This window comes from Amyelois transitella, chromosome 20 (genome assembly GCF_032362555.1).
Source record: "Amyelois transitella isolate CPQ chromosome 20, ilAmyTran1.1, whole genome shotgun sequence".
NCBI lineage: Eukaryota > Metazoa > Arthropoda > Insecta > Lepidoptera > Pyralidae > Amyelois > Amyelois transitella.
Genome location: NC_083523.1, coordinates 1,690,504 through 1,703,809, shown reverse-complemented (window position 1 = coordinate 1,703,809; position 13,306 = coordinate 1,690,504). Strand labels below are relative to the sequence as shown.

Genomic DNA, 13,306 nt, shown 5'->3' with positions numbered 1-13,306 from the left:
GTCTTCCCACTCCGACCTTTCCCTCCACACGTTCCGTTGTATTATTGGCGTAAATAAATAAATATATTAATATACACTCACGATAAAAGTAAATATAGCCTTGAAATGTCAAAAAGAAATAGTTTACTTACTAATGATTCAGTTAATTCACTTCTGTTATATACGTACATATGTACGTTAGCGCTTCATCGCATCATTCAAAATGATATTCACTAACTATTTGCCGATTCAGAAATATGAATTTGTGGGTATGATTCCTAGAATCATCATTACCTGACCACAGTGCACGCTGGCCATCGTTTCATTTTCGATGGTATGATAGTTAAAATCATTGCAAATTGAATTAATTTAACTATGTACCTACATACTTGTGTGTGCCGTGTGGTTCCCGGCACCAATAAAAAAAGAGAATAGGACCACTCCATCTCGTTCCCATGGATGTCGTAAAAGGCGACCAAGGGACAGGCTTACAAACTTGGGATTCTTCTTTTAGGCGACGGGCTAGCAACCTGTCACTATTTGAATCTCAATTCCATCATAAAGCCAAACAGCTGAATTTGGCCAATCAGTCTTTTCAAGACTGTTGGCTCTGTCTACCCCGCAAGGGATATAGACGTGATTATATGTATGTATGTGCATACTTTTAAACCGGACATGTTGAGGGAATATGTAATGCTGATTTGGCGAATGATACCCTAAGTGGTTAACTATATGTATAAATCTTGGACATGGTAACTTCTTCTTCCTCTTGACTTTAGAATAAAACCATTCTATATCTTTTCCATGGATGTCGTAAAAGGCGACTAAGGGATAGGCTTATAAACTTGGGATTCTTCTTGTGAGAGATGGGCAAGCAACCTGTCACTATTTGAGTCTCAATTCTTACATTAAGACTAACCGCTGAACGTGGCCTTTCAGCCTTTTCAAGACTGTTGGCTCTGTATATGTACATACATATACATACCTATGTATGTTGAATTTTAAATTTAGCTTATAAATGATTATTGTAATTAACTAATTGGTAAAACTGTAAAAACATTGATAACCGTCAAAAAATTATGGCCGTATACATATATAGATACATATTATATTTTAGGGAAAAAGTTTAATAATTTTGACCAAATTTATTTTTAAATCTCCACCAACATTACAAAGAAATCTCCCTCGATTGACTTTTACAATTTGCACAATAAGAGGAAGAAGCTGGTAGGCACGCACTACGTTTTTTTTAAGAGACCGTTTCCTTAGTCACCGTTTACAACACCCATGGGAAAGAGATGGAGTGCTTCTGTTTCTACATACCTCCAAATCATTATAATTAATGTAATCGTAATGACTAACATCCACATTCAGTTTCCGAGCAAACACTGACAGATCAACATACAAACGCTTTCAAACACAACATCTGACGGTAGAATTAATCATATGATTCAATAGGGTTGCCACTTTATACATATTTCTAGCTCGAAATAAAATGAAATTATATTTGCAAGGGTAAATAATAAATTTATTGAAAATTTATTTTATTTATTTATGTACATCAAGGAAAAAAATAAGGAAATGAAATTTAAATAGTGACAATTTGCTAGCCCATTGCCTACAAGAAGAATCCCAAGTTAGTCTTAAAAAATATCTAAATATAGGTAAACAAAAAATTTTTTTGGGCGTTTACGTATAGCAAAAAGTGTTTTTCCATTTTAAAGATGCCATAGTACTAATTAGATTTTGCTATTTATAAATAATACAGACTTATTAAACTCGCAAGAACCGTAAGTACCTTTCTTTATCTTAGACGTTACGAATCATGTTACAATTATCCGTGGTAACCGAGCGATAACAAAAATAAAGATACGTTACTTGCGCGTTTAATACCTGTATTATTTATAAAAAGTATACTTTATACAACTCGAAATATTAAAATTACTTTTTTTCTGATAACAAAAGTACCACAGCGACAGCCCTGCATAGTTAAGAGTGAATCCCGATGTTTGTGGAACAGTAAACGCGTCCCTTATTTGTGATGTAAAACGATTTGTAACAATAAACTCCAGAACACTGATGTTTTAGTTTATGTTGTATTTATTGACATACTGTTTGTTTTCACAGTTTATTTTGGATGTTTATAATGTCACTAGTTTTTAAATTTATATTATTGTTAATTCGAAAGTCTATCTCTTTCCTATGGATGTCTTAAAGGCCACTAAGGGATAGGCTTACAAACTTTAGATTCTTTTTTTAGGCGATGGGCTAGCAACCTGTCACTATTTGAATCTCAATTCTATCATTAAACCAAATAGCTGAGCGTGGCCTATCAGTCTTTTCAAGACTGTTGGCTCTGTCTACCCCACAAGGGATATAGACGTGACCATATGTATATTTGTAACGAAAGTCTATCCGTCTGCCAGGGCTCCACTTGCCATATCCTTGCATACTTCATTCGCTTTCAAAATTCTCTTCGAGCAAATTTGTCGACTACAACCTCATGTTTGTCTTATTTTATGTGAAATCTCATAATGATTTTGTAGTGGGAGCGATAGTTCGGGCTCGGCCGCCACAAAGGGAAGATCTTCCGCCAGGCTAGGTGTGATGCCTGGGGAACCGCGCGACAGACGATGTTGAGTTGAAGGTTGTTTTTATGCTCTAATAAGTGAAAACTTTGTTTGCACAATTTAGATTCTTAGCTGTTATTGATTCAGCGCGTCAATTTCTTCGTGATGATTGAAAGTTGTAATGTGATTGGATGAATGGAAATTCTAAAAAAAATACATAGATACATACATAAAATCACGCCTCTTTCCCGGAGGGGTAGGCAGAGACTACATGTTTCCACTTGCCATGATCACTGCATAGGTACTTCCTTCGCTTCATCCACATTCATAACTCTCTTCATGCAAGCATTAATTAATTTAAACTCTTCATTTAAAAAAAAAAATACTTTTTTTATAATATATGACTGTGGTTGACCTCAATTTGTCTGGTACTACCAGCGAGATTAGGCCTAAAGTGGTTCACGCAAGCTAAAATAATGCCTATTCACTCTTACTTTGAAAATCCCTAAGTTATAAGTATTGAGGAAGAGAGATGCGAGGAGGGAAGTACAAATCACAGCAAATAAATGAACTGATTTAATTGAACTTAAATTATAAATAAATTCATCATAACAATGTATTCTTTCGACTACGAAGAAAATACTGCAGTGTAGTTTGTTTCCGCTTCTTCTGCACTGACGCTTTGGAAATGGCACTAAACTTAGCTTTCAGTAATTTATTCGACGTCAACTCATACTAAACTCGACTCATTATAAAGATTAACTTTGATTTGATATCTAATAAAAAGTTGAGTAGGTATGCGTTTTGCGAACAAACAAAAGAAATCTAATTTTAAACAGTCAACTTGAGATGCACTCTATCATCCGGATCTCGCCGGTACAATCCGGTATAATCCGGTATTTAGCGTGACGGGGGTCGACCGGCAGATAAGTCACGATTTCGATACTGTTTGAGTCACAGATCAGAGAAAAAGTAGGATGTGATGGAATTTTTGAGATTTTTTTATTTAGTTGATGATTTCAAAATTGGATTAAACAATAATCGAGACAATAAGGTGCGAGGCTTTAAGGTGCGAAAAAAAAAGAATAACATAAGTCTTTATAAAAGATAAAACGAATTAACTTATTATCTTAGATTAACCGATTATTGATTTGAAATAATGCTTGTTGAAGTGAATGCATTTTTGAAGTATTGCGGTGAACTAGGAGAGGGTTTCACGAATATCCAATTTACGCTTAATTTATTCTATTATTCTAAGATGGAGCCGAAATCACTACATAGACCTCCAGGAAAGATGAGTTATTATATTGTATCTGTAATGTATGTGCATTTGTATAAGAGTAAAAGAGAAGTAAGTATTATTTTAAGTATTTATTTAGACAGCAATTCATGATGGAGGTACAGTGAGCGTCTGTGTCTGAGAGCCGATAAGCCCGAGGGTAAGCGAATCACTGCAGTATCTATTCCATGATCTAAGGTTTATGTTATCTTGTCGACTCTTGTTATATTATGTCAGTGTTAATGGCAAAACTTCATGGCATGTTTACGGTCACAGATTATATGAATCGTTTACGGCAGTCACTCGGAGTAGTCAACAAGTTTAACTATTAATTAATTTTTGTTGGAGTCAAGGCGGTTTGGTGTCAAATATACTTTGGCTTTGACTTTGATTAAGGGTGGCATGTTGTTAGTTTGATAAATGTATTTATGTAGTGATAAATAATCGCGTTTATTATGTAAATAAAATTGATGTTGTCTGTTAAAATTTAGCGTAATATAGTCCAAAGTTTCTGATCACACATTCAAAAAGTACCTGAAACCGCCGAGCGTGCATGAAGAGAGTTATGAATGTGGATGAAGCGAAGGAAGTATGCAGAGATCGTGGCCACGCCATTTTGCTTTGATGCTTGGGGTCCACTTTCTTATATTATATATCTTTCCACATTGTCCGGTTTTCAGCTTCTTCAGTTTAAGACCATTGGCACGCCCAAAAAATCAAGCAAGGAGTCCTTTTGTAAAAGTCTGTCGCGAGAAAATTAGCGGTTTTTTTTTAATTTAATTAAGTACGATACCATAGACAAACATAAATACTGACACATAACCGTCCTTTTCGGCAGATCGTGTAAAAAAGAATAAAACGCGAAAATAGGTCGTAAACACGGATCCGAATGGATCCGACGTTCATCTGCACAATCGGATAAAAGAACAAAGAAATAAATATAAAAAGGAGGTAATAAAACCGGCTGAATTTACAAATGTTTGCACGGGATTTAAGTGAATGAAGACTGGACCCGAGATGTTTGAGGTTAAACACGGTGTTACTCGAACTTTATTACACAGGAAAAAAATCTGGTCAAGTGCGAGTTGGCTCCAGTATAAAACAATTCATTCAGATTTCAGGCGAGTATTTTATTTTATTTATTGAAATTCTTTGTGACTTTCCTTTTTTGCTGAATTCTGAACGGAAGTAAATACTGTTTTGATTTCCTTGTGAAATGGCATAGCTGTGCGACATATTAAACACGTTGTAAATAAACTTGAGATTTTTACTAGTAAGTAGCGAGTAGGTACTACGCATAATTATACTACACGTTCTTTGTATGTAGCACATTAAGTAATTTGTTATTTTCCTCTCCGCTTCGCTGTAACACCTGATGAGTCCTAAGGGAATTAGAGTAAAATTCATAGAAATTAAAATAACATATAACAAGTAAACCAGTTTAGATTTGAAGTCGGTTAAATTAAAAAGATATATAATAAGAATAAGCTTTTCAACAATTTAAGTTGGCCTTCGTGGAGTCTATTGGCTCTGTTTTCTTCGTAAGGGATAAAAATGTGAAGTCTGTGAGTGTGTTTTATAAACTTATATTGAGATGTGAACGAACCTAAGTAATTTCTAGGTTAACTTTTCGCAGAATATGACGGATTATCGCATAAAAAAGTTTGTTAAATACTTGAAATTGGAATTAGATCTGTAGGAAGTATAGTTATAAAATAATCAGTTTAAAATGTCTACCTATATTATTCAACGTAAAAAATTAAGAATGTTTGACAATAAAAAACAATAATTTTTCGACATATCTCTAACAAACAACATCATGGCAACCGTTGCTATGGCGTATACCAAGAAGGTTGCCTACAGATCGATACTTTTTCTTTTTTTTTATATTTTAACCTAGTGTTACAATCATGAAGAGCCGAGCACTGCGTTAGACAAAGAGAACTGCAGGTGAACGTTGCAATTATAATAAATTCAACGCAAACGCACACGTAAGCGGTTTAAGTTAGCCCGAGTTTACTCACGACCCCTTTGGGACGCCGTTCCTGTACTGTCGTCACGATAAGTGATAGGAAATTTAAAATTTAAACGCATTTTTTATTAAATATATTTTAACCATTCTAATTTTATAATGATTCGTTCTTTTTTTTTGGGTTTGTGACAAACAACTAAGTAGTTCAGAAAGTAGTGGACATTATTTTGTTGTTGTTTAGTACATGATTCAGGGAGTGAAATCTTGAGTAAAACATTTCTCCTGGATATTCTGAATACCTGCTGGCAGTTATAAAAATAGCACTATTAGATAAAATTCTGTGTTCTCCAACACTGATTTTCACTAGTTACGTTTAAAATATTATACTTTTTCTGTTGTTCATTGTGAAATAAAAAATAAATTAAATAATATGTATTGGATATATGACGAAAAAGAAAGAAAAAATATGATTACAAACTTAATTTACAAATTGTACAGTCCCTGCATAACATCAACATGCGTATTATTACCTATTAAGTAAAGTATGAAATTATAATATAATATTAAAGTTATAAATTATATAATATACATATATTCTTTGAGAAGTATCTTTTGAACGATACGATCCCTGACTATAGGTAGAAAAGAGGCTAGTTTTTAAATAAAAGCATAATGTAGCGTTAGCATACACGTGAGCTGGCGCAGTGTTAGCAGGGTGAATCATAACACCCTCGGGATTCGAGTGGTTTAGAGTTCAGTACAGGCACGAAGTAAAGTGAAGAATAAAAACGAAATACTAAAAATGATACATATTATCACGAACTTGGGAGTTGCCGTTTCAAAAGACTGAAAGGCCACGTTTGCCTGGATGGTTTAGTGATGAAATCAAGATTCTGATAGTGACAGGTTGTTTGCCCGTCGTCTCAAGGAAGAATCCCTAGTTAATGAGCCTTTTTAATAAATATAAGTGTAGAATAATAATAATAATCTAAAAAAATGCTTATATATTTTTCTCAAATTTTATACATTTTATATATTATACATACATCGATCCTCTTTCCTGGACGGAAAAGGTGAATACTAAATCTTTTCACTTACTACAATCCCTGCTTATTTCTTTTGCTTCATACACATTCATTATTTTTTTTAAATTAAATCTTTATGGTTAGGTAATTATATAATTGCGAATCACTTTTGTATCCGTCAGTACATCCCGGTACAACTTAAATTAAGTTCAGAGGTCGTCGTTAATCTGACATCTACATACGGCAACGAAATCGATGGCAACCGCCAGCCAAATCACATTTTAACTGAACTCTAAGATTCGGTAATTATTCAGTAGTGCGGATTAGGCGTAGTTAATAAGGGACGCGTGTGAAAACTTCGCTTTTGGCACCGTACGAGTAGAGTACGAGTAGTTGTACGAGAGCGCGCATATATCTATTCGAAAATCTCTCTTCTTCTCTATTCGAAAATCTTTCTTTTTCTCTATTCGAAAATCTTTCTTCTTCTTGACGGCCTCTGTGGCGCAGCGGTAGTACGCTTGTCTGTGTCACCGGAGGTCCCGGGTTCGAATCCCGGCCAGGGCATGATGAGAAAAGAACTTTTTCATCTATATAAGTATTTATTATAAAATATAGTATAGTTGAGTTAGTATCTCGTAACACAAGTCTCGAACTTACTTCGAGGCTAACTCAATCAGTGTAATTCGTCCTGTATATATTTATATTTATTTATTCTCTAGTACTCCAGTTGTATGAATGTCCAGGTTAATACTCAACTGATGTATCTACATAATTCAGAAACAGTTATTCTGCATCCGGCTTGATTATAAACGCTCGCATAACTTACGAAAAAATGTTAAATAAAATACCGCCCATATTTTGAAAATTGTGCGTAACAATAAAGTGCGCGTACGCATTTAAAGCTTCCAAATCCTAAAGGGAAATACTTACCTCGTCGCCAAATATATAAATAAAAAAGATACCTATTAAAATTTCACGATACTAGTTTCAGCGGTTTCTTACATAACTTAGAGTATGTATTTATAGTAGAGCGCGTTTTAGTTAAATTGACATAAATAAGACTATTTTATAAGTTAGTATTAGATTAAATTTGAGTGTCGGGCAACTTAGTCTAAAATCTATTATTGACCAAATTATTACATTGTCAAATGTTCATTATTGACTATGATAAAAAGATTAACTTCTTGCTTTATCCGATTGATTTCCTTCCGACAAAATATCTATAATAGGTCAACTCCATCATATCATGTGGTTGGATATTGTAGAAGATGACAAAGGGACAAAAGTGTATCAATCATTCATATACGTCAGTTAATAAGACTGACTTATTAATTTTTAACATAAAATCAAAGCTAAACTATTAGAAAATTGAAGATTTCTCTTTGTTCCTCAATTGACTATTTTTTAAACTGCGCACGCTCTTGGCAGAAAAATAAAGTTATTCTTACTCTATACCTGGTAATAAATCAGTCAAGCGTGGCATTGGCTTAATGTATATGTAAAAAGTTTAGCATTTTAGATTCTCATAGTATTTTCTTCTTGATACCGAAGTTTGCGTCTGCGTATTGTGCATTAAAAAATTGCTTGCGCGATTTAGCGAACGCGCTGCGATAGGCGTGTGACGTTTAAGATGACGTCATAGACTCTTCGCTGCCATTGGTTGAGCGCGTCGTATTGTCTCTGTGATTGGCTGATGGTGTGGACTTCAGTGCAGTCGCCATGGGTTCTCTATTGGATTGCATATAAATATTTGTCCTAATATAGTTACGCATCGTAGTTTTACGCAGAAACATCAATACGCATTGTAATCATTAGGCATAATTTTTAAAGCATAAATACAAAAAGCACAAATACAAAAACCATATCCATTGAAACTTCTAATATCAAGTAACATAAATAGTTAAAAGCATAATAATAAATAAGCATCATTCCAAAATCCATAAAAGTATTATCCTTGTTATAAATAATGCGCAATGCATAAAATGACACATTGAAAAGTTGCTATTAAACAGGTGCTAGGCGTTATTATATGTGGGTAAAATGCAATTATTTTTTATTAATAATGAATGAAACAGTGTTGTCAATTGTAGTATAGACAAGTGTTATTAATTGTTGTGTATGACTAAAAAAATTGTTTAAAAATGGAAAATCAAGTGCGTATATTGAGGACAAACAAAGGAGGTTTCAAATTAAACCACAATGGTTTCATATACGAAAAAAACCGGGAGGAAAACAATAAATTCTACTGAACTACGCCGCAACGATAATTACAAGTGCAACGTTCGACTCCTAACCAAATTAAATGATGCACAAAATCATGAAATCATATCCAAACAGATAAAAACCCACAATCACGAGCCTGATGCACTAAGAGAAAAGGTTAGTGGTCTATTAATTACGATCTATTACGGTATATACTCGTACTAACCCTAATCCTATGTACCTAATTAAGTAATGTTATTGTTCATGTTGTAGGTTCAATGCGCCCGTAACAAAATTAAAGAAAACGCATTATTAAATCCTGATAAGAAGCCAATACATATTATATCCGAATGCGAATCTATGACCACTCCATTAGTGTTGGCTAATCTACCAAATAAAGTTAATTTAAAACAAACAATATACAGACAGAGAAAACGAACAGTTTCGATAACCGAACCAACAGATATACACTTTGAATTAAATAAAGAATACTGTATTCCAGAAACCGCAGAAGATCATAATATCCCTAACAATATAATAATAATAGATAAAAAGTATGATAATGATAGAAGAATAATAATATTCACATCAAAGAAACTAATTACGTTGTTATGCAAGTCTAAGTACATAATTATGGATGGAACATTTAAGGTAGTACCGAAGATATTCCAACAACTATATACCATACACGGGTGTATATTTTCAGAAACATTTCCTTGTGTATTCGCATTATGTACCAACAAGGACAAAAATACATATAGCATATTATTTACATTACTTGTAGAATACTGCGAGAAAAACAATTTACTACTATCACCAAAATACATTATGATGGACTTCGAAAAAACTGCACATACGTGTGCCAGACAAGTTTTCGAAAATACTACGATAAAAGGATGTAACTTTCATCTTGGTCAAATAATTTATCGCAAAATACAAAAGAATGGTCTTCAAAAACTATATGGAAACAATGAATCATTTGCATTGGAAATTAAATGTTTGTATGCTTTGGCATTTTTGGAAGAGTCAGATATACCAATATACTTTGACGAATGGAAAATAACAAAAACATCACCAACAGGTAAATGATTGTATGCCTACATAGTTTAGTTTTGTCCGAGTTGGGAACGCCTTATTAAAGTCGGTTCTGGCACTCGCCGCCCGCTACCGCGGCACGCTCGCTTCGCTCGCTCGGCTCGTGCGGGGGGTTCATGTCCACCTAGCCACGCTCGTCGCTTCGCTCCTCGCTAACCTAAACGTTAAAAAGTTGTGCTGTAGGTAGGTATTTGACGTACGTATATGGTGTAATTTGATACGTATTTTTTCTTCCAGAACCAATAGCGACGTGGTTTGAACAATATTATGTGTGGGGTACTTCAACTTCTCCGCCACAATTTCCACCGGCAATATGGAGTACACACCAACTAACCCAAGAAGATATACCCAGGACACAAAATCACGCCGAAGCATGGCATAACCGATTCGCACATTTCGTGGGGAAACACCATCCCCAGTTTTATTATTTAGCAAGAAAGATTACCCAAGAGATAACACACCAAATCACAGAAATTGAAAAGAGGCAACTCGGAATAGCACCACCTAAAAAAAAGAAGAAATACAGCGATAAACTGAAGCGTATTGACATAATTATTAGTCAGAAAAATGATTATACAAGTAAAATTGATTTCCTAAAAGCCATAGCCAGTAATCTAAACCTCAAATGAATGGATATATTAATAAATATATATTGCATGATATATATTTAAATTTAATAATATGTAAAATATTAAATGATTGAAATAATAATATATCATGATAACTTTGAAACTGTGTTTTATTCAAATGACAATTATGACAATTAAATTATGACAAATAATGAATAGTCCTAAGAATAATATGAATAATGTGCATTAGTCTAAAACAAATTATTCCAACACAGAATATTCCAATAGAGTATTGTGCCTAAAAAGTAGTAGGCGAAAATATTACTATGCGATAGAAGTACTATGCCAAAACATATTATGCGAAAACAATTATGCGAATCCATAATAGTCTAAAAAAAAATAGGCGAATGAAGAGGATCCCGTCGCCATGACACTGTGGAAAAAGAAATTTAAAAACCAAGCTATATAGGCTACGTTCAGCTTTGCGGCTTAATGATCGAATTTAGATTCAATCAAATAGTGACAGGTTGCTAGCCTGTCGGCTAAAAGAAGAATCCCAAGTTTATAAGCCTATCCCTTAGTCGCCTTTTACGACATACATGTTCGTGGCGTTTCAGTCTTTTCAAGACTGTTGGCTCTGCCTACCCCGCAAGGGATATAAACGTGACAATACAGTTAGCAAGTCCAAAAACATTTAATTCGAAAATCTAAAATTGAAACAAAAATCGCGAGACTCGGCGTGGAATTATTTATGTGTTTATCTGTATGTGTCACGCGATCTCGGCGACCAAGTGATGAATGGGTAGTGGAGATATAATCTGCATCAAGAGGTTTTTTGTAGCAAGCGCAATTCGTCTGTCAACACTTTTTTATATATATATTTTCTGGTTTTATTGCGTTAGTTTGCAAATAACGCATTTAAGTTTTAATTTAAAAATAAAGGGTGAGTATATTAGTGTGACTTCCGGATCCTTAGAATAGAACCACTCAATATCTTTCCCATGGATGTAAGATGACTAAAGGATAGGTTTTGTAGGCGATGGGCTGGCAACTTGTCACTATTTGAATATCAATTCCATCACTAAACCATACAGCTGAACATGGCCTTTCAGTTTTTTCAAGTCTGTCTGTTTTCAAGCCTCTGTCTATCCCGCAAGGGATATAGAAGTGACTATATGTATGGTATTATATTATCACAAATTCTACGGTTACAATATTGGACGTTACGCAATTCCAATTCCAACGTTTGTGCGAAGGAAACAAATAATTTCGACAATAATAGATAAGGCATTATTAAAATGTTCAAGTCACTGAAAATCAGTTCGCCGTTTTATGCGCTTTGTCTGGTTCAAATCCCGAAGCACTTTGAGCCAGTTTCAGACGATAATAATATCGTCTGAAATCTTTTGTATAGAAAAGTAAATAAAATATTAGGCGATGGACTTGCAACCTGTCACTTTTTGATTCTTACATACAGAGATACATATAGTCACGTCTATATCCCTTGCGGGGTAGACAGAGCCAACAGTCTTGGAAAGACTGATACGCTTACGTTCGGCTATTTGGATTAATGATAGAATTGAGATTCAAAAAGTGACAGGTTGCTAGCCCATCGCTTAAAAGTAGAAGCCAAAGTGTAAAGCCTATCTATTAGTCGCCTTTTACGACATCTATGGGAAAGAGATAGAGTGGTTCTACTGGTGGAAAGTACCGGGAACCACACGGCACTTCCTGTACAGATTGTAAAAATCGAGGGAAAGGCTAATAAACATTGAATTATTTTTTAAGGCTAGCGATTTGTCCCTCATCCATCATTGAGTCAAATTACTGCACGACTCCTTTCAGTCGAGTCTGTTGGCTCTGTTAACAACGTAATGGATAAAGACGTGATTATATATGTACGCGTGTATGCAAATGCAAGAGCAGCCAGCGATTTCAAGTAATTTGAATTGTTGTACCTTTGCTTACGAGTCAAAATCCAAATGACACTGGTCCATAGACTATTACTAGTTCTACATTCATTCATGCTTTTTTAATGTAGACAATGTGCATTCGTCCATGATTTAGATTTAAGAGATCTATATTTGTAAAGTGACGTCCGATGAAAATGCTGCAGTGTAGTTTGTTCCGCGGCTTCTTCTACTCATGCGCTTTGGAAGCGGTAGTAGTTAAAATTAGATTTAAGAGATGTGAAGTCAATAAGTGATACCTTGTATCCAAATTTTGAAAATAAATTTATTCTATTCTATTCAAAAAAAAAAAAAAACTGGTCCATAGACCGTTTATCCCAGTTTCCACATCACAATATCGAGTTGGCGGGAGTTCGGTAGGTCGCGCTTTTCATTGCGTCCTACAAGTTCCCATTATAACGAGGTCTTTGAAGTAAACAGTCGCTCTATTGTTCGCTAATTTGTTTGTCCGTGGTCCGAGTCACGCGCTTCGGATTATTTGAAATACGGTACAGGTTTTTATAATTATTTATTATAGAATTATATAGATTACGCCTGAAGCCGTGTGGTTTCCGGCATCAATACAAATAAGAATAGGACCACTCCATCTCTTTCCCGTGGATGTCGTAAAAGGCGACTAAGGGATAGGCTTGGAATTCTTCTTTT

General features: G+C 34.5%; 1 protein-coding gene across 1 annotated transcript; it reads left to right on the top strand.

Annotated features, from left to right (window-relative positions):
* Positions 1 to 9,024: 9,024 nt before the first annotated feature.
* Positions 9,025 to 10,763, top strand: LOC132902984 (uncharacterized). The gene is made up of 3 exons (XM_060950111.1): positions 9,025 to 9,204; positions 9,301 to 10,108; positions 10,360 to 10,763. Exons 1-3 carry the CDS (start codon positions 9,025 to 9,027, stop codon positions 10,749 to 10,751), a joined length of 1,380 nt encoding a protein of 459 aa, XP_060806094.1. The 3' UTR covers positions 10,752 to 10,763.
* The last annotated feature ends 2,543 nt before the right edge of the window (positions 10,764 to 13,306 follow it).

Excerpts from the sequence above, each read along its gene's own strand:
- LOC132902984 (XM_060950111.1), top strand. The coding sequence starts at position 9,025 with ATGGTTTCATATACGAAAAAAACCGGGAGGAAAACAATAAATTCTACT. Across the intron at positions 9,205-9,300 it reads CTGATGCACTAAGAGAAAAG|GTTCAATGCGCCCGTAACAA; the intron begins GTTAGTGGTCTA and ends TTCATGTTGTAG. Across the intron at positions 10,109-10,359 it reads AACAAAAACATCACCAACAG|AACCAATAGCGACGTGGTTT; the intron begins GTAAATGATTGT and ends TTTTTCTTCCAG.